Source organism: Piliocolobus tephrosceles, chromosome 3 (assembly GCF_002776525.5).
Source record: "Piliocolobus tephrosceles isolate RC106 chromosome 3, ASM277652v3, whole genome shotgun sequence".
NCBI lineage: Eukaryota > Metazoa > Chordata > Mammalia > Primates > Cercopithecidae > Piliocolobus > Piliocolobus tephrosceles.
The window spans coordinates 47,522,000-47,546,313 of NC_045436.1; the positions used below are offsets into that span (position 1 = coordinate 47,522,000).

Consider the following 24,314-nt stretch of genomic DNA (forward strand, 5'->3'; position numbering starts at 1 on the left):
AAAAAGGAAAGGTAAAATGTGCTACTTTTTGGTGCCATTTTGTAACTTACAACTGTTTTCTTTCTTCTATTTGTAGGTTTGGAGATGTCTCTTTGCAAGAAAGTATTAATCAGGAAAACTTTGAACTTCTGCAAGAATATTACAAGATATTTATGGAAAAGATGCCTCCTGATTGTAAGTATGTGAGTTAGAGAAGACAAAAATAATGGCTTCTTGATTATAAATCTTTAGAAGAGGTCAGACATAGGGGTCCTTGGACTAAAGAAGCAGGGGTGGGGATATGAGAGTGATTTTGAGATTATCTGATTTCAAAGACTGATTGCCAAGGTGGCATGGCCAACATCTGCATCATTCTCTTGATTGCCTTCTTGAATGTGTCCTGCTGTTCATTCTGAGACATTAATTTCATTGCCACTGGAAAATGCCAAATAATAAAAATATGGACCTTATAATTAGACATTTTAATTAGTCTGGTAAAAATTTTGTATAATTCTTAACCATATAAAAGACTTGACTAAAGATTTAAGTCTCTATTTATAAGCAACATCAGACATTGGACACGCATGCAGGAGAACATCAGATATAACACCAGTTATACAAGGTAATATTAAGTCAATGTGAATGAGGGAGATAACTTATTAAATATATGTATTGCAGTATTTTGTGCAAAAAAGTTAAGGACCCAAGCCTTTAAAAATGTGTTTTACACTTTTGGAATTTGTCTTGGAGGGGGCCGTTGTTCAGTTCTACGTTTCTTTTCCCCATTGTATGAAGCACAAAACATTTGAGCAGTCCAAAATCAGAGAGCTGGGAATGTATTTGGAATTCATCTATAAATAGTATAAATATGTTGAGATATTCACAAATGATAAATGAAGTTTTAATAAAGTAGGAAAATTATATTTTAACCAAAAGCTGTAATCAAAGTCTACCTGTTACTACTTGTTGTTTAATCATGAACAATTTGCTCACTGATTTATATTCTGTTGTTTAGTTGAAATATGTCAGGTGGCAGAGCGTTTATGTCTTCATAACCTAATGAATGTGGTATCAAAATATTACAGTGGCATATGCACGCCCATGTGTGGATAGTTAAAAAATGTCACTTGCAGATTTTATATTATGATTTATATATTTTATTTCAAATCAAATATTATTTATGGCCGAAATGAACTTAAGTACATGGAGATTCTTTGGCAGCCACATACTTTCAGTATTAAATTTTTTAATGACCTGAAAAGTTAATAATGTAAGTAAAACTATTTTTCTTTAGTAATTAATGAAAAAGTTTATTTTAACTTGGTTGTTAATGATTTTTTTAGCAAATTATAATTTTTATCAAGCTACTGATAAAAATTCTGAAACTTTTTTTCCAAATTATATTTTTTATATTAATTCTTGAAAAGTATATGTGGTCCCCAGGTCAGCAGCATCAGCATCACCAGGAAACCTGTTAGCAATGCAAACCCTCAGGCCCCGCTGTGAATCTACTAAACTCTCCCCGAGTCTGTGTTTTAATAGGCCTTTGAGGTGACTTCTGATTCATGCTAATGTTTGAGAACTAATAATATGCCATCCTTACTCAAAACATATGTTACAAAGTAGGTTGCTGGCAAAGTCTGTGAAGGGTTTCAGTACTAAAACCAATCATATTGCTAAAGAAATATGTAGAGGCACTGTTGAAATACAAAATAATTCTATATTCAAATAGCTCTTCGTAGGAATATAACTTTGAAAAATTGTAGCCCGGGCAACATGGTGAAACTCCATCTCTACAAAAAATATAAAAATTAGCCAGGCATGATGGTTTGTGCCTGTGATCCCAGCTACTCAGGAGGCTGAGGGTTGGGAGGATCGCTTGAGCCCGGGAGACAGAAGCTGCAGTGAGCCAAGATTGTGCCACTGCACTCCAGACTGGGTGACATAGTGAGACTCTGTCTCAAAATAACAACAACAACAACAACATGTGATTCTATATGTTGCCAATTAAATATTAGGCAAGCGTTTTTGAAAACCTGTAAATATATTTCTCTCCTTGCAAATAAGATGGAATTTTGTATAAAACCAATTGCATTTCATTGCTTACAGAGTTGTCTGAACATACTGGATTTTTTTCTGATATTTTGTTTCCAGTATTTTTGAGACAACTCTCTTTGACACAGAATGGAGTTGTAGTATGGCTGTGGTGGTGCTCCATAACAAAAGTACAAATCCAATCTATACAATTATAATGACATATGGGTTTATTCCTCCTGTAGACACATTGCAAGCCAAAGAATGATTTGAGCTGTGCTCTATTTAAGGAAAAAAAAAAAAAAACATAAAGCTTTTGTAAGAGTATGAGTAGAGGTTAGGCCATTTGCTAAGAAGGAAAAAACTGTCATGCTGGGTCATATCCACAATCCATATAATCTATTATTTTCCTTCTTTCATAGCGAAATCAAGGGATAATTAGTGTCAATGTTAAAGGATAGGTTAATTTCTTAAACATATTACTTTCACTTTTTAATTCATTATTGATGTGCTGACTCTTAATTTATTGATCCTCTTTTTAAATGATTTATGAATTAAGCAGGTGAATTCTATTTTTGAAGTAAAAAAATGTTTACTCTCCAAAGATTTTCTTAAGTTTAAGGGATATCCCTGACTTTTGTGATATCAGGACTTAATGATAAATTAATTTTAGCTTATATATTCACTCCTAGTCAAGTAGTTCTCATCTTTTTACTCTTCTCATATAGAAACATTCGTGGACTAAATATTCTTTCCAAAATGTCTTCTAATTCTGTTATATATGTAGCAATTTTAATTTATAGTCTCAATTCAGCAATCTACAAACATGGAATAGTTTTATTTCAGTAACTACTACCAGTTTTATGAAGCACTCATCAACCTTTAGAAGTTAGTAATTGGGAATAGGAAATGGATAATTAAAGTTGCCAATCAACATGCCCTTTCAATATGTTTAGCATAGTCTAGTGCTTTTAGACTACTTAAAATCTCAGTTTCATTTGGAAGAAATATTCAGCCAAGTTCAGATATTATTATCCTCCACCCCCATCTTCCTTGCAACTGTAGAAAGGCCATTAGTGGAAGTCTTGGTAGGGCTGGGTGGCCTCTGTGTCTTTCTTTCTTTTGGGGAATTCATGGGATCTAGAACTGGGATGTGCCTGTTACAGAGAAAGAGGCCACATATAGGAATCCCAGAAGTTCCTTTCCTGTAAATCTTGCTGAATCTTCATCTGCAGAAAATAATATATTGTTGGTCCTCAGTATCCGTGTGATCTGTGTCCACAGATTCAATCAACCCCAGATCAAAAATATTTTTAAAAAATATGCAATGACAAAAATATTAAAAATTTTAAAACATAGTCTAAGAGCTATTTACATAGAATTTATATTGCATGAAGTATTATAATTAATCTAGAGATAATTTGAAGAATAGGGGATGATGTGCTTAGGTTATTTGCAAACACTATGTCATTTTATATAAGAAAACTGAGCATCTGTGATTTTGGTATCTTCTGGGGTCTTGGATCCAATCCTCCTTGGGTACCAAGGGACAACTTATATATCTGTCAGATAGACAAAGCTGTTGATGACTGCTTTATCTGGGCACATGTATTGTGTGTTTCTCCCACCAAATCTCCTCTGTATGTGATGCAGCTCTCAGACAGTTTTTCTGCTGACTCTAAGGCACGAGAAATCTTCAGAAGTTACTTCCCCTCAGGTCCTACCTGTGATATTCACTGGCCCCTTTCATCAGCCTGGGAATTCCAGTGTGGCAGTTATTAGTGCTTCTCCCTTTTCTCGCTCTAATCTTCCTGTTGGGCTTGATGATCTCAGACATCCTTCACGTTCCCTTTTGTGCCTACCTAAAGCATTCAGACACTTACATTTTGTGCTAGAAATAAAATAAAATAGTACTTCTGTAAATCACTAACACAAACTGCTCCGTATTTAAAGTCACCACCGCATCTCATACATGATTCAGGGCTTCTGAAGGAAGTAGATAAAGCCCCTTCTGTCTTCCTCTTCCCTTTAAGGGAGGAAGAACCAGCTATCAAAGTATTACAGCTAAATTCTGTGTCCTGTCTCTCATAATAATGCCTATATCCTTTGTGTTTTATCTGAAACAAAGAAGAAGGATATTGTCATATAGCTCTAATGAAATTGTACCATAATGATTCCTATGCTAGCACTAGAAGGGTGAGCTTACTAGCACTGTGAGCTAAGAAAGAAAACAGGGCTTTTTATTTTTTTAACCTGTTCTATACTTTTTATACAATATTTGACATTCCAGTGTTTTGTATATAGTGTTTCAACTACATCAATAAGGATTATATACAAAATACTTTTTAGAAAAGGAAGTTTAATATTGTAATGAGGGTATGTAGAATGTAATGTGTGTGTATGTGTGTTTATGAACAATTTTTACTGTCTCACATTACATTTAGCAGATATTGGTGGAGATAATATTATGTGTAAAAGTCTATTCAGTTTGGATGATGAAAGATGAATGAGATACAGTCTATGCCCTAGTAGCTTTCAATTTAATGACTCAAGGTAATCAAAGAATAATCTACATTAAAGCTAAACCTCTTTCTGAAACAATAGTTGCTCTTTTGGAGGGTTGATTCATTTTCTGAATAATTTAGTTTTGTTGTTGCTGTTGTTCAAACAATTTTACTTTCTACCAATCACTTCTGACATTCATTGTATGCATTGTCACAGATTTTATTTTTGCACCAGGAAAAATAAAACATGATCTGCATCACTTATATTTACAAAAATAAGAAAATAGGATAAGAACCCAATATTTTATAGATAACTAATTTCAGAGGAATTATTTGACTAGTTTTCTATGTAGTCCACATAGAAAACATACATTATAAAATGAGAACATTCATAAGTGCAAGGAAAGGAGGACTAAGGATCCCATAAGAAGTAGAAATTATTGGAGATTGAGGCAAATAAGCTAAATGAGAAGAATACCATCCACGTGAAAATGAGCAAGAATATCAAATGTGTTGACGAAAGAAGAATGAGGATGAAAGTGAAGCTATTGGATTTGATGATTGTGAATCATTAATGACATTTAATGGAATCTTTAATAAAAAGCATGGACTGAAATCACATTACAGGCATTTAAGGAGAGAATGCATGTTGTATAATTAGAGAAACAGAGTGGTGAAAGCTTCTCTCTTAGGAAACATAACAGTGGATACAAATAGAGAAATTAAAAAATAGGCTGAATGCAATAGAATCAAGTGAGAGAGCTTTTCTTGAGTCTTCTTTTCCCAAGGTGTAAACTGATGCATGTTTAAAGACAGTTGGAAATTTCAGGGTGGAAGTTATGGGCAAAGGATCTATACTTGATCCTGCTGAGAGGTTCTAGGGAGGTAACAATGATGAGACCCCTGAGACTAACCAGAAAGCTAAAGAGAAGCCATAAGACCGCAGAGGACTAGGCCTCTCATATGATGCAGAGACTGAAAACATAGTACTCTGGCTTCCAGGGAAAAAGAAATATATGCCATGCTTGCCTGAGGCCCTTTAACACCTGAAGAATTCCAACAAAAGGTCACAGAAAACTCTTGATATAAAGGTTTTGAAAGAATTCTAAATGTAGTCTGGGGTTGGTCTTCAGACCTCTGCTGATACAACACTTTCTCTCACGTCTCACGTCTCCCATGGTCCTTTGGTTGCTTTAAAAAAAAAAAGACTTTGTTCACATCTACCTTACCAACTAAAAATCTGATCAGTCTGATCAATCATGGTTCTCTCTGATATCCTTTAAAATTATTTTAGCATAATTATTAAGATGTAACTGTTAAATATAATGTGTAAAAGCTGTGAGTGCATGTCAAGGACTTAGGTTTAGTTTAAGTAAACTAATATTTAGTACATTTAGTTAATAGGGCACAGTTTATTTATATTAAGGTATTCTGTGTCCTTTGAACTTACATTTTTAGTTAGCATTTTCTGTTTTTAGTATTTTGATTTATCTTAAATCTTATTTAAAATATAGATTCATGGAGCAAAGATGACTTAAGTCAGGGTACAACTAGAAAGAAAATTATAGAAACTAAAAATAATATGAAATTTATGACAAGTAAAAGAACTCCACTGGGACAAGTAAACCTTCCCATGAGAGGATTTCACAGAAGCAGGTGAGAAGGAGGAGCTTTACTCTAAGTACAATGTGGAATATATAAAATTGAATTTTGTTAGGTCAAATAATGGAGCAACTCACCCATAATATTTAATACTCTGTCCAAACAGCCATTGAATATATACCAAATTTTTCCAACACAGGAGAGAACTCTCTAGTACATCAAGATAATTTTTCCAGAACAAGTATGTGATAATGCTTTTCTGAGTGAGATTATTAGATTTGTTTTCAAAATGAAAGAACAAAGCTACTAAGATATACAGAATCATATTCCATGCGTAATAAACTTACAAATCGATACACATGAGGTTGTTGCTGAGAATCAGAAAACTAGCTGCAACATTTATAACACAGATTGTGCTCTGGAAGAAATCAACACTAGGTTTTGGCAGACTTCTTTAGCAAACTGCATTGTTGGACTCTCCATACTGTTCCAAAGCCACAGACTGTGGAAAAGCAGTCAGTATCACACGTTAACAGATACCTTGTATTAGACAAGGATAATATCACTGAGAAACAGAATATAAATTGATATATAGTTGGTACATATATCAGAGAGAAGAGTTGTACTACATTTTATCTGTCTAACGATGAGAATTAAAGCTACTTAAGTGAGTATTTCTTTCACAGTGGTGACTTGATGAGCTCTGTCACAGACCCCAAAAATATATGGTGGAATCAATACTGATAGCACCAGCTGTGTGTGAATGGCAATGCTCCATAAACAAAAAAGGGTGCATCTGAATACCAATCCACTTTCTGCTTATTTACCTAAAATTGGAATCGTGTGTTGATACGACACCCGAATGTGGCTCACTGCTGCCACAAGTTTCAATGTGCTGCTTTCGCTTTCTCAGAACACGCCATGGTTGTTATTCCTCATTTCTGCTTTTCAGAGCCCTCTATCCTTAGAAACTATCACTTATCTTGAGCCTGGATTCCCAGACTTCACCGACAAAAGGTCTTCAAACAATTAGATTGTTTCTGATTAGCACAGAGACTTTCTGATATAAGTTAACTATTTCCCAGGTTCTACAGTAATTTCTAAGTTACTAATCATTTTTCCATACATGGTAATACTCAGGTTCCTCTGAACAGTTCACATTTATATAAAGAGATCCTTTCTGAATGTTAAGAGAGCCTCTCCACATTACAGAACAGTGACTTCAGAGGTGGCCATTTTTCTCTCAACTAAGTTTCAACAGTGACAAAAAGCAGTTTTAAACTTTGCCATTTTGTCATCATACTCTCCCTTCCAAATATCTCTTTTCTCTCTGCATCATTTTCACTGTCTGTAAACTTTGAGGAGGAGGTCAAGCTTATTCCAGAAGGGGTTAACCTGCAAAGAAGATCAGGAAGAGAAGGGCAATTGAGTTAGGATATTAGCCTAGGCTATACTGAGGTAAAATTAAAAAATGATGCCAAGTGCTCATTGGCAGTATTCATCAGGCCCCAGACAGGAAATCAAGAAGTCTAGGAATTTACAAATTAAGCAGAGTTTGGTGAAGTCACCAAGAGTTTAGCAATACTGAGTTGCTACTAACCCAGGTGCTAAAAGGACAAACGTCAGAGGTAGTGTCACCAGAGGCCAAAAGCTGGGGCTATCCCTGTGGATCTAGAGTGTTGTTGAGGACTGTCTAGCAAAACCTGGGACCGTGAATACAAAAGTTTCCCAGTGGGAGCTGGAGCCATAGAAAAGACATAACCACTTCCAGGGGCCCATAAGAAGCAGAAAGGCGGGAGAGCAACAGGCTGGCTTCTATCTTCCTCCTGCCCTTGACTCTCCCTCTGGCTCCTCATTGCCCAGAGTTAAGTGTAAGTTAGCCTAGAAAATGAGGTTTCCTGTGATAAAGAGCAAAATGGGGAATGGTACATATAGAAATGAGGGCACGTCAGCAATTGATCAGCATCATCAACCCCTGTGCTACTCAGTATCTTTCCTTGCCTTTTACACATACAAGAGTAATTTCAAACAAATCCATATCTGGCTGTGGGGCCAAGATTTTGTGTGTTACCAAGCTCTCCTGGTGATTCTGCCTGCACAGTAAGACCTGAGAACCACTTGTTTGGATTTATAAGATGTGATAGAATTAGCTGTCAAATTTTAAATGTTATGTTTTTGCACTGCATTATACTTTGGACATGAGTGTAAAAGAAGATGAAATTGCCCAGGATGTTAAAACTGTTCATCTTTTATTTATCTGTTGTTTTAACAAATATTAATAGTTGAATGATCTAAGCAAAATGTATATGTAAAACAACTCAGCAGTAATGATGATTCTGTTCAATGTGAGATTACCTTGATTTATAATGTTAAGCTAAGTAAGTGTATCTAAATTTCCTAAACATAAAGAATAATTTGAATATTACAGGGCTTTATATGTTTTTGTTTGTTTGTTTGTTTTTGAGACGGAGTCTTGCTCTGTGGCCCAGGCTGGAGTGCAGTGGCCGGATCTCAGCTCACTGCAAGCTCCGCCTCCCGGGTTCACGCCATTCTCCTGCCTCAGCCTCCAGAGTAGCTGGGACTACAGGCGCTGGCCACCTCGCCTGGCTAGAATTTTTTTTTTTTTTTGTATTTTTTTTTTAGTAGAAACGGTGTTTCACCATGTTAGCCAGATGGTCTCAATCTCCTGACCTCGTGATCTGCCTGTCTCAGCCTCCCAAAGTGCTGGGATTACAGGCTTGAGCCACTGCGCCCGGCCAATATAGTATTTTTAATAAACTTGAAGACATAAGGATTTAAAGATATAAGAAGATACAAGGATTTTCTTAAATTAACACATGAATATCATTCCAGCAGAAACTATACATTAGACTATTACAGAGTAATAAACAAAATTTACTTCTAATAACTTTGTTTTATAAACGTCTCAACTGTCATACCATGTAGACACCCAAATCTATAAATGAAAAATCCAGTCAGTTATCCAAATATTTTGCATATTTTATTTAAAACATATGAGTATTTGGAAACATCAAGACAGCTGAGGAATTCTTCATATATTCATATTTGTCATTGCATAGACATATAAAAATGTGTAGAAGGGATTGGAAATAGAGAGGAATATTATATAATACTGCAGGACAAGCTTAAGTTTGAAAATGTCCCAAAAAGAGTAGATAAAAGTGGAATTAAAATTTTTCACCACCCATTTTTTTCACCTAAACTCATTCCAGTAAGTCTTTTACCCTTGTAACTTCGTGGAAACTGTTCTGTCAAGAGCCTACATTGTTAAACCCAATGCTCAATCGTTTGCCCTCATCTTCCTTGATCTAGTAACAAGTGTGACATGGTTATTTTTTCCTTCTTTTGTCACTTGTCTTCCCAGCCACCACAGTCTGTGATTTCTCCTGCTTTTTGGCTGCTTCTTTTAAATCTCTATTCCTCATTATCTTTCCAACTTCTAATGTTGGAGTGGCCTAGGATTCAGTCCACGGATGTCTACTCTGCTCCCCAGTTGAACACAGCCTAGTTGCTTTAAATACCTGCTATTAACTATCAATGTTCATATCTACATCTCTCTTCCTTAAACTCTTGTGTCCTGCTTAACACCTTAATCTTTGTTCCTGATAAGCCCTTAAAAAGCTGTTCTTCCTACAGTCTTCCTTATCTACATTTATATCAATTTCAACCGTTTAGTTGCTTTGGGGAAAAAAATAGCCACCCTTGAGTCCCTTCTTTCACATTCCCTTTCCAGTCCATCAGAAAATTTTACTGGCACCACTTCCAAAATATATGCCACCAGTTCTTATCACCTGCATTGCTACAACCCTGTGCAAAACCCTTCTTACCTCTTCTAGGTATTGGCAACAGCTTCCTCCTAGCATCTTTCTTTCTTCTCTCACTTCTCATTCAGTCCACTCATATCCACTACATCCAAAGTGACTATTTTAAAATGAAAGTCTCATTATGTGTGTCCTAAAACTCTTCCAGTAAACCCCAGTGTTGTTAGTTTTGTTGTTTTTGTTGTTGTTGTTTGTTTGTTTTCAGAATTAAAACCTACATTTTTACAGTGGCCTCTAAGGCACCACACAGTCAACCCCTTTGATCCTTTGATCCCTCTCCACCTCTTTCTCTCACTCGTACCTTACTCTGCTCCACACTGACTTCTGCCCCACATGGACCTCTTGCTGTTTCTTGGGACTTTTTAATGACTGTTTGCTCTGTCTTAAATGCCTTCTCCCCTTAGAGGTCACTCACTCACCTTCTCTAAGTCTTTACCTAAATGTCACTTTCTCAGTAAGGCCTTTCTTAAACACCCTCTTTGAAATTGTAATCTCTTACCCCCTGGAACCCTTCTCTCTTAATTTTCTTCTATAGCCTCTACCATCATGTAGCATGCAATATGTCATTTACATTATTTGACAGTGACTCCTTGCCAGAATGTAAGCTCCAGGAGGACAAGCACGTTGTTTCTATTCCATTAACATTTGTTGAATGCATGGTATAAGTTGTTGGATGTTGGAAGTAATTTAATGAAGACTGTGAAAAGTAACACTATTTCTGTTAATAATTGTTGAGTGATACGAGGATTAAATAGTGAAATTATTTTGGAATTCACATTACCACATTGAAGGTTCTGAGAAAGTCTGTAGGATGGCTGGCAAACTTTTTCTGTGAAAAGCCAGATAGTAAATAATTCTAGCTTTGTGGGCCATATGATCTCTGTCATCACTCAACTTGGCTACTATAGTGTAAAATAAGTCATAGACAATATGTAAATCAAGTCGGGCGTGGTGGCTCACACCTATAATCCCAGCACTTTGGAAGGCTGAGGCAGGTGGATCACCTGAGGTCAGGAGTTTGAGACCAGCCTTGCTAACATGGTGAAACTCTGTCTCTACTGAAAAATACAAAAAAAAATTAGCCGGGCATGGTTGAGGGCTTCTGTAATCCCAGCTACTCAAGAGGCTGAGGCAGGATAATTGCTTGAACCAGGAAGGGGGAGGTTGCAGTGAGCTGAGATTGCGCCATTGCACTACTGCCTGGACAACAAGAGTGAAACTCTGTCTCAAAAAAAATAAATTAATTAAATAAAATAAATTAAAAAATGAACATGACTGAGTTTTAATAAAAATGTATTTACAAAAAGAAAAAAATGTATGACCTGGGGTTAGGCTGCAAGTCATAGTTTGCTAACCTAATCTATAGTATCTAAATTAATTTTGTTTAAAATAGCTTTTTTTTCATTATGGGAATACAAAAACTTATCTGAAACCCTCATTTTCTTTTTTTTTAAATAAGTGTTCCCCAGGACATAGTTTAAGAAATATTGACCTAGTCCAACCCCATCATTTGCTATGAGGGACTTAAGGTCGTTCACATACCCTTCAGTAGGAGAACAGAGACTAAATTCCATGTTCCCTGACTCCCAGTCAAATGTTCTTTTAATTTATATGCTGCTGCTCCACCATTGCTGTCTAATGGCTTCTGCACTGAATTTAAGATTGTAGATTTTTAAATATTTGAATATTTCCAGCACCATGCTTTTATTTTCCATACATATATTTTTACATACTTGTAATTACAAATTTATTTTAAACTAATTGCAGAAGAAACTCTGATGTACTAACCTTTTGAAATTTTTAATGCTTTTTAGCATTAAAAAGATTGAATTTTTTACTATCTTTTGAAGTACTTCTGTTACTATTTAAAAGAAAAAGTAAGAAGAAATAATATCCAATTTTTATTTCCTCAATGCATGTTAAGCCACAGACATAGACTTTTAATGTCCCTTAAATTTTAGACTACATCAAATTATAAAATACAAACAGCATTACAGGCAACAAAGATAGACACATATACACACATACAAAGGTCCACCTGCTTGGCCAACCAGGCATTGATCTATGTTACTATCTTTGTTACTCGGCGGTCCTCATAAATTATAGTCATCAAATCTTTTAGCTAGCCTTATTCTGCTATAGTATGTGTAGGTACAAACTTAGATGTCTTGCCTTTCAATTAGCCTTACATTTTCTTCATTATTTCCTCTTCACTGAGGCTCTCATCTTTTTTGAATGTCTAACTCTTGCATTCCAGATTCTACTACTCATCAAAGATTGGCTGGCCTCCCAGTATACCAGTCTAGTAAGTCTGCACATAGTGGCATGAAATCAAAAGACATAAATTCAATTGAAAGCTCACTTAGGTGAGTCACTTGGTGTTTTCAATGCCTGCATTTCATTGTCAGCCAAATCAGAATAATTACTTTGTATATACCTTGTATTTCAAAGTACGTTCTAGCATTATCTCACCAGGGAAAAGAAGTTAGTATTAAAATTTCCACTGTCAATTTCTGTGACTAAAAAGTGTCACATGTACTTATAAATATTAGAAAGATGGTTAAGATGACAATTGTGGTACACTTTCAGCTTTTCAACAGAGTCATATATCTGCTGTGTACAAACAACAGAAACAAACAACAATCTAGTTAAATTTGATCGTGAAGTTTTTTCAGTAGTTTGAACCAAACTTCATCTCTTCTCTATCCAATAGTCTCTCTCGTTCTCTGTCATTTCTATAATCTTTGCAATCTATGTTGACTTATCTTATTTTTTTTCATGAAATCACTGATTCTCTGATAATCTTTCAAACAAAGCATACATTTTTCTTTCTGGAATGCCCCTATAGGTGAGCTCCTGAAATCATCATTAGGATAAGTTCTTTGGTCCTACACTGCAAAGTAAGATGGATACTGAAAATATTAAGACTCATCATCCTTTTTGGAAATAAATATATAAATTTAACTTCTTGTTAAATCCTTGTTAAACTTCTTGTTAACAGGAAGTTAAATTCAGATGTTTATCATAGTATGATGTTCAATCAAACCAACAATTAAAGGTTGGCTACATTAATTCTAACCTTCAATGAAACATCAAGTTAAAGACAATTAACAAATTCTTATTTCACTTTTTAGATCCAGTTTTCCAACTCTGTAATTCACTCAGCTATTTGGCATAGTACTCTTCCAAACATTCACCCTTTATTTACCATTCTCCTCCTCCCTGAACCACAACTGCAAGGCCTTTTGTTTCCAGGCCACTTTTTCTTCCACCTTTATTTTGTCATTCTAATTCTGCATCACAGAATGTCAGATAGAGTGAAACTCTCCTTAGAAGCTAAGCAAGGGTGAGAAATTGAAGTCTCAAGGATAAAGTTGTCTTTATCAAGTGGGTCAGAAAATAACAGTGCGAGCACATTAATAGATTAATATGTTTTGTTGCCATTGATAAATTGTAAATATATGAGTGTCCCAGATTACCAAATCAGAGACCACATCAAGTCAAAAAAGGAAGCCATATGATTGGAATAAATTGTAGGTTTCGTATTCTTATTACCTCTCTCCTCATTTTGGAGCCTTCCAACACAGCTTTATTTTCATCATCTTCCTGTATTTGACCTCATTTATACCTTTCCTAATACCTCAGAAATTATTCATTTAACTTATTCTATATAGTAAGAAATATTCAAGACCTAATTCTTCCTTGCCTGCAAGAGCCTGAAGAGGTAGACCACATACAGTGACTATTGGAAAAAGCCCCAATCTTCTCAACCATCTCCCATTTTCTCTGACTTTCTTACAGTTTGTGATTTAATTCCTTCCACATTAGAGGCAACAGGAGAGGCATGGAAAAGGTGAGCCCTTGGTTTTTGGAGAAGGGCTTGTTATGTGTCTGCCTCCCTGGGCTGACATCTGACCTTGGTGTATTTCACTAGCAGTCTGGCTCTTGCACGGTCAGGAAGGCAGGGCACTGAAATCACCTCAAAAGCTGTGTTCCTTCTCTGCCTAAATTTTAAGAAATCCATTCTTAGTCTGTTTTTCAGACTTCTGTGTGGAGAATGCACTTTCAGTGGGCCGTTTATTGCTAGGGCTATTTTTGGAGTAAAATGCAGGGACTAGGGAGTTTGACTAGGTGAAACAAAGGAGGCCATTCAATTGCCTTCGGTGCCAGCACCTAGGCCACTTGAGTATGGGCAAAAGTAGTTGTTCACCCAGTTTAACTTGGCTCACAAGAAGACTGAAGTGGGGATTTGTGTTAAGCCCTTCTCATACTCCTGTTTTCTTTCCCTTTCTGCTCTATTATCTGTGCTTGAACTATCGTAGGCATCTTGAGGAGACTAGAGTTTAGAGTTGGAGAGCCATTTAACAAATCATCTTTAGATTTTTTGGCATGACTTTAAATTGTTTGGAAATTCTGGAATCAAATTATGAATTCTGTCTTTAAAAAAATACAAGCAGGAAAAAATATGTTATCGTTATATTCTTCTCCCTGCACACCATATTCTGTAGTCCCCAATGTACAATGTTGATTGAGGAAATTTCAAATAATTTTTAATATGTTGTTTTGAGTATAATTTAAAAATTACTTTTAAAGTTTGTTTTTTCTTTTTGCCATGGGTGATGCAACCTTGAAATTTGTTTAAGACAAGACACTGAAAGTATGTAGGTCAAAAATATTCAACTCAGACCAGGTTGGGATCTTGACATTTGATTTTTTTTTTGTATTGCCATCTTCATAAACTGAAAATTGGAAATGCAATTTTAATAAAGCTGGTTTCGGTGGAGTTTTGTCTTTTCTTATTTTTCAAGATTTTACAGCATCTAAAAGAACATAATTTTCAATTTTAAGATATCTCAATGGCTTTTACCTAATTGCATTTGTCTGCTTGCTAGTACAGTTAACTATAATTATTTTAGAATTAATTGTAGAAGAGACTTGATATTACAGAATATAGTACTCACCAGAGTAGGCAGTGAAAGCAGTGTTCATCATGTTAATTTTTTCATACTTGGAAGTACAAGCTCTTTAAATTGTTTTTATTGTAGCTGTTCTGTTCTAGTTATTTATTGCCGGATAACAAGCTACCTCAAGTTTACTGTTATAAAAGCAGAATGATTTTATTTATGCTCACAGATTCTGTGGGTTAGGTATCAGAAAGGGAAACCAGGGATGGTTTGTCTCTGCTCCATGATGTCCATGACCTTCAGATGGAAGGAAGAGTACCTGGGGGCTGAGAACTGGAGGCATCTGGAGGTTTCTGTACTCACATTCTTGCACCTGGGCTAACTTGATTCAAAGGCTGGGCTCAGCTGTGACTGTTGACTTAAGCACCTAAACAAGACCTTCCATGTGGCGTGGGCTTCTCCCAGCATAGTGGCTGGGTTCTTATAGGGAGCATCTCAAAATGAAGAATACAGTCAGCAAAGTTCCAAGAGAATTAAGCAGGAGAGGCATAATCAATTCAGACCTGGCCTCAGAAGCCACAGAGCATTACTTCTGTCATACTTCATTAGTCAAGACAGTCACAAGCCCACCCAGATTCAACCTGAGGAGCCATACATTCCACGTCTCAATAAAAAGTGTTGAAGAATGTAGGACCATGTTTTAAAACCATCACTGCAGGTGTGATAGATTTGCTGCCCTCCAGAAATACTCTGACTTGTCCTTTCCTCATTTTAAATCAACAGTACACATTTGTATTATGGCTGGTTAGTGTTTAAGATACATATGTAACAATTTACTTACCTTAGAATGCTTTTGATTGCAAGTGACAAAAACTCTTTTTTTTTTTTTTTTTTTTTTTTGAGACGGAGTCTAGCTCTGTGGCCCAGGCTGGAGTGCAGTGGCCGGATCTCAGCTCACTGCAAGCTCCGCCTCCCGGGTTTACGCCATTCTCCTGCCTCAGCCTCCCGAGTAGCTGGGACTACAGGCGCCCGCCACCTTGCCCGGCTAGTTTTTTGCATTTTTTTTAGTAGAGACGGGGTTTCACCGTGTTAGCCAGGATGGTCTCAATCTCCTGACCTCGTGATCCGCCCGTCTCGGCCTCCCAAAGTGCTGGGATTACAGGCTTGAGCCACCGCGCCTGGCCCGACAAAAACTCTTAATTCAAACTAGCTTAAACAATAAAGAAAACTTGCTGATAAACCTCACTGAAAATTCTAACAGTAAGGTAGGTTTCAAGAGAAGGTTGGTTCAGTGACTCAGCAGTGACTCAGCAGTATAAAACATATCTCAGGACAGGCGCCGTGGCTCACAACTGTAATCCCAGCACTTTGGGAGGCCGAGGCGGGTGAATCACCTGAGGTCAGGAGTTTGAGACCAGCCCCGCCAACATGGTGAGACCCCATCTCTACAAAAATTAGCCAGGCGTGATGGTGGGTGCCTATAAGCCCAGCTACTCGGGAGTCTGAGCTGGGAGAACCCCTTGAACCAGGGAGGCAGAGGTTGCAGTGAGTCGAGATCACAGCACTGCATTCCAGCCTGGGTGATAAAGTAAGACTCTGCCTCAAAAAAACAAAAACAAACAAACAAACAAAAATCTCCTTTGTATTTTATCATTAGGCTGATCTTATCTTTTATCATGTTAATTTTATCCTACATCTAGTCTCCTCACGGCTAAAAGATGGCTGTCATGAGCTAACCCCACGCTCAACCAAAGGGTTAAGAAGGGTTTCCTTTCCTCTTCTGGAGCTTCACTCAACTGGAATAGCACAGGCCACTTGCATATCCTTAAAACAGTTGCTGAGATGAGAGTTTAGTGCCATCTGGTTTAGATCACGTCCATTCCTGAACTAGTCTTGATTTCGAGGGGTATGGATCACAGCAATGGATGTCAGAGTGAGAGTGTGGTGCCTCCCATGGAAATTTTGTATCTGCCACTTCGTGTGGGAAATGAGTAGATTAGGGACTGGGAAGGCAATCATAATTTCTGATTCATCTTGGAACAGTTTCTGGCCACACAGTTATTTGGCTGTAAGAGAATGAAGCTATTTGACATCATTAGCATCACAGTTCAGTGAGCTAAAAGGCCATGGTTCCATTCCTGTTTCCTTATTAATACCATGCCTGTGATTCAGGTCAATGTCATATTCAGAGCTCTTCTTATTGAAGAAACCTATTTGACCTAACAAGGAGGAAATAGGTCCTAACACCTGACTCTTAACTTGATTGTTGTGTTCCATTGGGGAGGTGGGAGAACAGCTTCAGGGTTTGTGAATGTTTGTGACTGGGGTATGTGACTGCATGTGTATGAGGAGACTTTTTCTTACTTTGTATACATTCTGACTTTTACCTGAGAAAGTAGCTTCCCCTCTGAGTCTATGAACTCTTTTTTAAGTGCTACTGATATCTTCTTCTGTTTTTCAGAGGTGACACAGAATTTAATAATGTAGCCTTTTCTGCCAAGGCTTTTATTCATTGTTTTCCACTACTAGTCAATGACGCATGACCGGATTCTTATCCGTCTTTCGCAGTTGAGGAAATAGGGACAGAGGATTAAGCAATATGCCCAGGACTACACGTCAAAGCAGCAGTAGAGTTGGCATTAGAAATCATTTTCCTGGAATCTTGGCTCAGTGCTGTTTTTGAAAAGCAATTATAAAAGTTTCAAACAAACAAAAAAGAACAAATCATAAATAGCACACATTTGGGAACCCATTGCTCAGCTTTGGAATTTTCGTAAGAAACAGATATTTACAGATAGGGTGAAAGCTCCCTTTGTATCCCTCCGGCTTACCACCCTTAACCCTCCCCTCCTATGAGAACACCAATACCCTGAATTTGATGTTTTACATCCTCATACACATTTTACTCTGTATTTATATATCCATTAAAATATGGTACAGTTTTGCACATTTAACTATATGACTAGTTGCTTTGGGTGAATCTTTCTATAATTCATTCTTTTTTGCTCAATATCGTTTTTGTGATATATCCAGGTTGACACATATGGTATTTGTGTATCCTTTTTACTTATATTAGTTTGCATTAATATATTGGTTTATTCTTACTCTTTATGAACATTTTAAAGCTTTTTTGCTATTAAAAATTATAAACAATAATGCAATAAACATTCTTGTAACTTTTACCTCTGAATACTTTCTTAAACTCCATTTCAAAAAAAAAGAATACTATTATGGATATATGCATAGAGAGACTCAGCTGTGCTGTCTAAATTTTGTGTTAGAATAATGCAGGAATGAGTAGCAGAAGCAAGACTTTTTGGCTATATTTACATTTGAGGAGACACAGTCTAAGCCTAAAACCAATTCACGTTCTGTGTACACCACAATTTTCAGTTGATACATCAGGATCTATCATTACATCTTGAAATCTCACCTATTAACAAACTGGCTATTATTAATTGTACTGCTCTCCTGAACCAGACTTGAATTTTTGTGGTCTGCAATTTTTACTGGGTTGGAAAAAAAAAAAAAAAAAATGGCAGCAACCAAAGTATTAGGTTGACAGAGGTGTGCTCTGAATAAAGCAAGTTTTGTCACTATAGAAATAGAAATAGTGGCCTAAAAATGTAAAAATAAAAAACAAAAAACAAACGAAATAAAAACATCAAAATTACTTTCTTTTAAGAAGCACACCATGGGAGAGGGAGTGAAATTTCCATGAGACATCATGCCTGTCGATTCTAACACACTCTCTTTATGAGGTGGGAATGAGGAAAGGATGGCCAAGTGCTTGATGTACATTTAGGATCCCTATAGTCTATTTAAAATGGCTTATTAAAACATTTCCATGTCTACAATGAAACAAAATTATTTTGATAAATCATGCTGTGTTCTGGAGTCTCAGCATTCTGAAGAATTTGGCCTATTGTGTTAATACCAGAGCTGGTTTTAGTGCTACCAATGGTAAAAGCATCAGCAGAGATTTTGGAGAAATTACGGGTACAACAGTTAAGAGACAAAGTTTTAGCCTTGACTCCTCCTCTCACTATGAACTTTGTGAAAAAGTCACTTCAGCCCCAGTCACTTTGGACATAGGGTTGCCCTAAATCAGGGCTTTCCAAATGTTTTATGTTAATCCTATGTAATGTGAAATAAATGTGGTGTGTTGGAACTACAATTTTTCAAAAATTATGAAATAGAAAAATTTCAGGTGCAAGGCATACACTAAGGGTAAATATTATTTCATAAAATTTTTGTTACAGAGGGGTGTGTGTGTATGACTGCTGTGAGATATTATGTAAATTAAGCTTTTTTCTTTTTGTAAATTGAGATATTTTTGATAATTAAGGATTACGTATACCTAAGGCATACAATTTGATGATGTGTTACACGTATCCATTATTAAATAATTACCATAGTCAAACTAATTACTATTTCATCACCTCAGATAGTTATCACTTTGTGTGTGTGTGTGTGTGTGTGTGTGTGTGTGTGTGGTGAGAACATTTACAATCTACTCTGTTAGCAAATTTCAAATACATAATAAAGTATTGCTGATTAAAATTGCATTGTTATGCATCAGCTCTCCAGAACACGTGTGATGTCTTCATCTTGTGTTAAAGGAAACTTCTTATTCTGTATTGCTTTCAAAATGATTTGAGAGCCATTTGTACAAGCCTGACTTCAGAAAGAAACTCAGGGGCTTTCCAGAAGGGGTTAAGCCCTTGTTTAAAACTCACCAGTTGCCCACATTTTCTAGGATGAAGCCCAGATTCCCCAGCATAGCAGAACATGATTCTCCTTCATAAATCTTGCCCCAGGACTATTCACTCTAAGGACATTGTGAACCGCACACTCCCTGTTTCTGCAGTACTGGCTCATGCCTCGTGCCTTTGCTATTTGCCCCTCAGCCTCAAATGCTCTTGGTAGACACAAAGCATTATCTTTGCTAGATGCCCTCCTACACACACCAATTCTTATAGAATTGTCCAGTGCTTCCCTTGCTGCCTATATACATATGCCAAGAGAAGCCAACATACACACAGGCATTCATGTGTGCGTGCACACACACACACACATTGTTACACAAATACATTCTTTCATTAATCTGACCAATTCTTCTTTTCAGCAATATCAGGGACACTTTCTATTGTCACTAATATACCTGCACATAATTTTAATGGCTGCTTATAATTCTAATTTATGGCTTCCCCTGGGTTTGTTTTGGTTGCCATTTATCAACATTAAAAGCAGGGAAGGTGGACTTGACTTCTTATTTCTTGCATGCCATGATTATAAATTAAAAGGCAGCATTATTGTCCTTACCTTCTTTGATTAGCCACCAAGTCCTGGTCTGATTTTATAACTCCCTTCAAGGCATTCCATATTTGGCCTCCTTCCCTTTCTCTTCAGGCTATCTTTGGGCTGTGTCCTGTTAAAATTCCTGTATATCAGAGAAGCTTCTACCTCGCAATGCAGTGTCTTCAGTCAAACTTTCTCATTTTTATGACAATCATCTGTAGTTAAATAGTAAATATTTGACTTTTGACAACTTTCCCTTTTAGAAACAAATTCAGTGGAATCATGCATATATTTTATACGACGATTTTGAATCTCACTTTCCTCAACCTATCTGGATTGTACCCAACCTTCCTCTATTCTGTGATCATAAAATCCACGATGAGATATGATTCTTTTCAATGGAAATTCCTACCTTAACAACCACTTCCGCTCTTAATCACTAGTATAGTTCACTGGGATACTTCCTCCCTTCCCTGGAGCCAAAGCCACAAACTAGAACTATTCAGATATATTATTTTGCTAAACTGCAACATCTGGTACAAATTTGAAAAAGTACAAAGCCTCATTACTACTAAAATTCATTTGTGTCAGTTTTTGTGAACTTGTAAGGACTATGTCATCTATTTCTTCAGTGAAACTTGGTAATGTAGGTGTAGTCCATTGTATTTTCTCCTGTTTTTAGTCTTAGTTAAAGCTCTCGGGAGTTTCTCTCTCAGTTTATGGATTCAACAGTAGAGTGTGTTTTCATACTATACAGTACTTACCCAACCATTCATTTAGACAGTCTTCTTGTTTCTGTCACTGTAATCTTGAACCCCATCTCACCAAGTCTTGGGGACATTTGTGTCATAATGTACATTGTCTCTGTTTTTAGAATAAAGTGTATGCCATTTATTACCCATGCTTTAGTTGTTAGTATGTAGAAATCTGAGCCACCAGTGTCATTTCCTGCTTTCTACCCAATTATTTCATACTGTGAACTATAGCCTCATGTTTTTCCTCTTTCCGTATCATATCTGTGCTTCTTTCTGGCAGTGGTTCTCAAGCTGGATATATTTTTCTGTCAGGAGACATTGGCAGTGTCTGAAGGCCGTTTTTACTATTACCTTGGGAAAGCTACTACTGGCGCGTGAATGGTAGAGGCCAGGGATGCTGTGAAACATCCTGTAATGCATAGTATGGTCTTCCTCCCAGCAACATATTACCTGATTCAAGAAGTTAATAGTGCTGAGTTCAAGGAAACTTGCTGTATAGCAACTGACTTCATGTATTTTATTTGAACTTTCAGATTTCTCCTACCCCTGACATGTTCAATTTAATATATTCTCTTGACTCAGACTAGCTATTCAATGGCAAAAAAAGAAGGAAAGTTTTATCTCATGACATCTATGTCTTATGCTTTTATTAAAGTGAGAGAGAAGTTGTCATCTTTGTAAAAAATGCTGGTAAAATAGTACTGTGGGACCACTTGATATTACCATAGTTATACAGAATAGAGAATGAGAGAATTAAGCATATTTATAAGTAAAGAATAAAACCAGATAATATGTATGGTTATCCTCAGATATTCTCTGCTTCAAATGATATTTGTTGTTATAAAATGGTGTTTGAGGCTGGGTGCAGTGGCTCACGCTGGTAATCCTAGCACTTCAGGTGGCCAAGACAGGCAGTTTGTTTGAGCTCAGGAGTTTGAGACCAGCCTAGGTGACATGGCCAAACCCTGTCTCTACAAAAAATACAGAATGTAGCTGGGTATGGTTATATGCTTCTGTAATCCCAGCTACTTTGGGCGCTGAGGTGGGAGGATCACTTGAGCCTGGGAGATTGAGGCTGGGCTGCAGTGAGCAGAGATTTTGTCCCACTGGCACTCCAGCCTGGGTAGGCAGAGCAAGACCCTGTCTAAAAGAAAAGTTGTGGTTGCAAATAAATGTATTGGAAAAAAACTCCATAGGCAGCTTAATGTGAACACTGTCTCATTTTATTTTTCTCCTTTTGTTTTTTTCCTCCTTCAGATATTTCACATTTTCAGGAACAAAATGATTTAAAAGCATTATTAGAAAATCTCCATCAAAATATCCAATCCAAAAAAAGAAAGAATGTAGAAATTATGTGGCTGGCTGCAACGGTAAGCACTCTCATGTCAAATCTTATTTCCTGCAACATCATAACCAAATATTATCAGTTCTCTATTGTGCAGGGTCCAACCTCTGCACTTGGGGTTACCAGCTGTCATCTTCTATTATTCCGTGGATTAGGCATTTCTATTCTTGTTGGTAGTTCTATCCATAGACTAGAACATAAGATGAAAGAAGATGCACTCAAGAAAGAATCTTGCTCACTTGCTATTCTTACCAACCTTGGATGTGTTCTCCACTCTGAGGGAGCATCTGTGAGTTTCTTGATGCATGTTGCAACGTCAATTGCCCGTATCACCCAGGATTTTGAACTGCTGCTTTAGAGACATATGGTTTCAACAGAATGTGGTTATCAGATCTCTGATTCACAGCTTCAATAAGGCTCCTGGACATATTGTTCAGTTAACAAGCTTATAAATGCGTTTGTTAATTTAGATATTGGCATAGAAGTCATTACTGATGAATTGCTCTAAGGGTAATGAGCTATATTTTGTATAGCTCTTCCTCATTCAATGGTGCCTTTGGGGTAAAAGATCTGCCTGTGTTCTCACCGCAGGTTTCTACAAGAATTAGAAAAGAATGCCTGTATTTTTAAGGCTCTTATCTGGTAACTATTGAGGCATAGCTCACATGAAATTTATGAATTGTGTTAAACATTCAGACCCAAACATCCTTTCATTAGGAATGCATTCTTCCATCAGGAAAGGTACATGTTAAAGATCTTTATGATAAATGCCATGTTTGCAGTTCTACAGTGTTATTCCTATAATTTGGAGCTCAGGTTAACCACACTTCTAGCATACTCTATTCATTCTCTAGTCATAGCATTTAAAACAGAAAGTTTTCCCCTACTGCCAGTGCTTCAATTATAATTCAATATTACTTACTTTCTTCTGGGAAAAAGGAATGGATAATTTACCATGAGCCCATATGAAATAATTTACCAAAAGCAAGGCAGAGGAAAGCTTCTTTAGTTTCCCTTCCTGCCTTCTTGGAGCCCAAAGGAAGAACAATATGAAATGTTGCTTTCAGGCAGCTCATTTACACTGGTTCCATTTAGCGCCATACTGTATTACATGAAGGTTGTTTTTAATAGTGTGGCTGCTCTTTGTATCTTCAAAGACCACTCTGGTTGTTAATTCTAACAAAAATTTCACAATGGCAGGTCATAAATTGTGTTTTCTATTTTACTGAAAACACGACGGCATGAAGATAGTTTGATACTCATGCCATCTGACGATTTACAAACATAAATGTGTCATTATGTACATATTGTGAAGTTATGTAAATAGATAAATTGAGGATACACACATATAAACACAAATGTGTATTTTCTTTTAATATATGCAATTTCCCATTTTAATGTATGAAAAAGTTTTCCTATAAATCCCACACATTTCTAAAAATTTTTTTGAAATGTGTATACTAATCAAATATGATTTACTCACAATTCACCACTGAATAAATGATTAGTAGCATTTCTGTTGCCTTATGCCTTAGTTTCAATATTCTATTTGTAAATCATGGGCCTTAATGAAACTTTTAAAATAAAGAAATATAGAAATTCCTTTTGATATTTTCCAGAAATATTTTGTCAATATTTGTTTTTATTTTATTTTCCTTTTAAAAATCTATTTAATGAAATATTGCTTTAGTTAATGTTTTACATTCTAATTGAAAAATATAAAGTGGCCGGGCGTTGTGGATCATGCCTGTAATCCCAGCACTTTGGGAGACCGAGGCAGGCGAATCACGAGGTCAGGAGATCAAGACCATCCTGGCCAACATAGTGAAACTCCGTCTCTACTAAAATACAAAAATTAGGTGTGGTGGTGCATGCCCATAATCTCAGCTATGCAGGAGGCTGAAGTAGGAGAATCGCTTGAACCAGGGAGTCGGAGGTTGCAGTGAGCTGAGATCACACCACAACACTGCAGTCTGGTGACAGAGCGAGACTCCGTCTCAAAAATAAATAAATAAATAAATAAATAAATAAATAAATAAATAAATAAA

The 24,314-nt window shown here is 36.5% G+C and overlaps 1 protein-coding gene across 6 annotated transcripts in view; it reads left to right on the forward strand.

Annotated features, from left to right (window-relative positions):
- INPP4B (inositol polyphosphate-4-phosphatase type II B) overlaps positions 1-24,314 on the forward strand; it is an 840,917-nt gene that overhangs the window by 755,245 nt on the left and 61,358 nt on the right. For all 6 annotated transcript variants that reach the window (XM_023225976.3, XM_023225978.3, XM_023225977.3 and 3 more), the window contains 2 exons: positions 77-174; positions 22,179-22,291. In XM_023225976.3, coding sequence (XP_023081744.1) covers positions 77-174; positions 22,179-22,291 — 211 coding nt within the window. The remainder of the gene's footprint in view (positions 1-76; positions 175-22,178; positions 22,292-24,314) is intronic.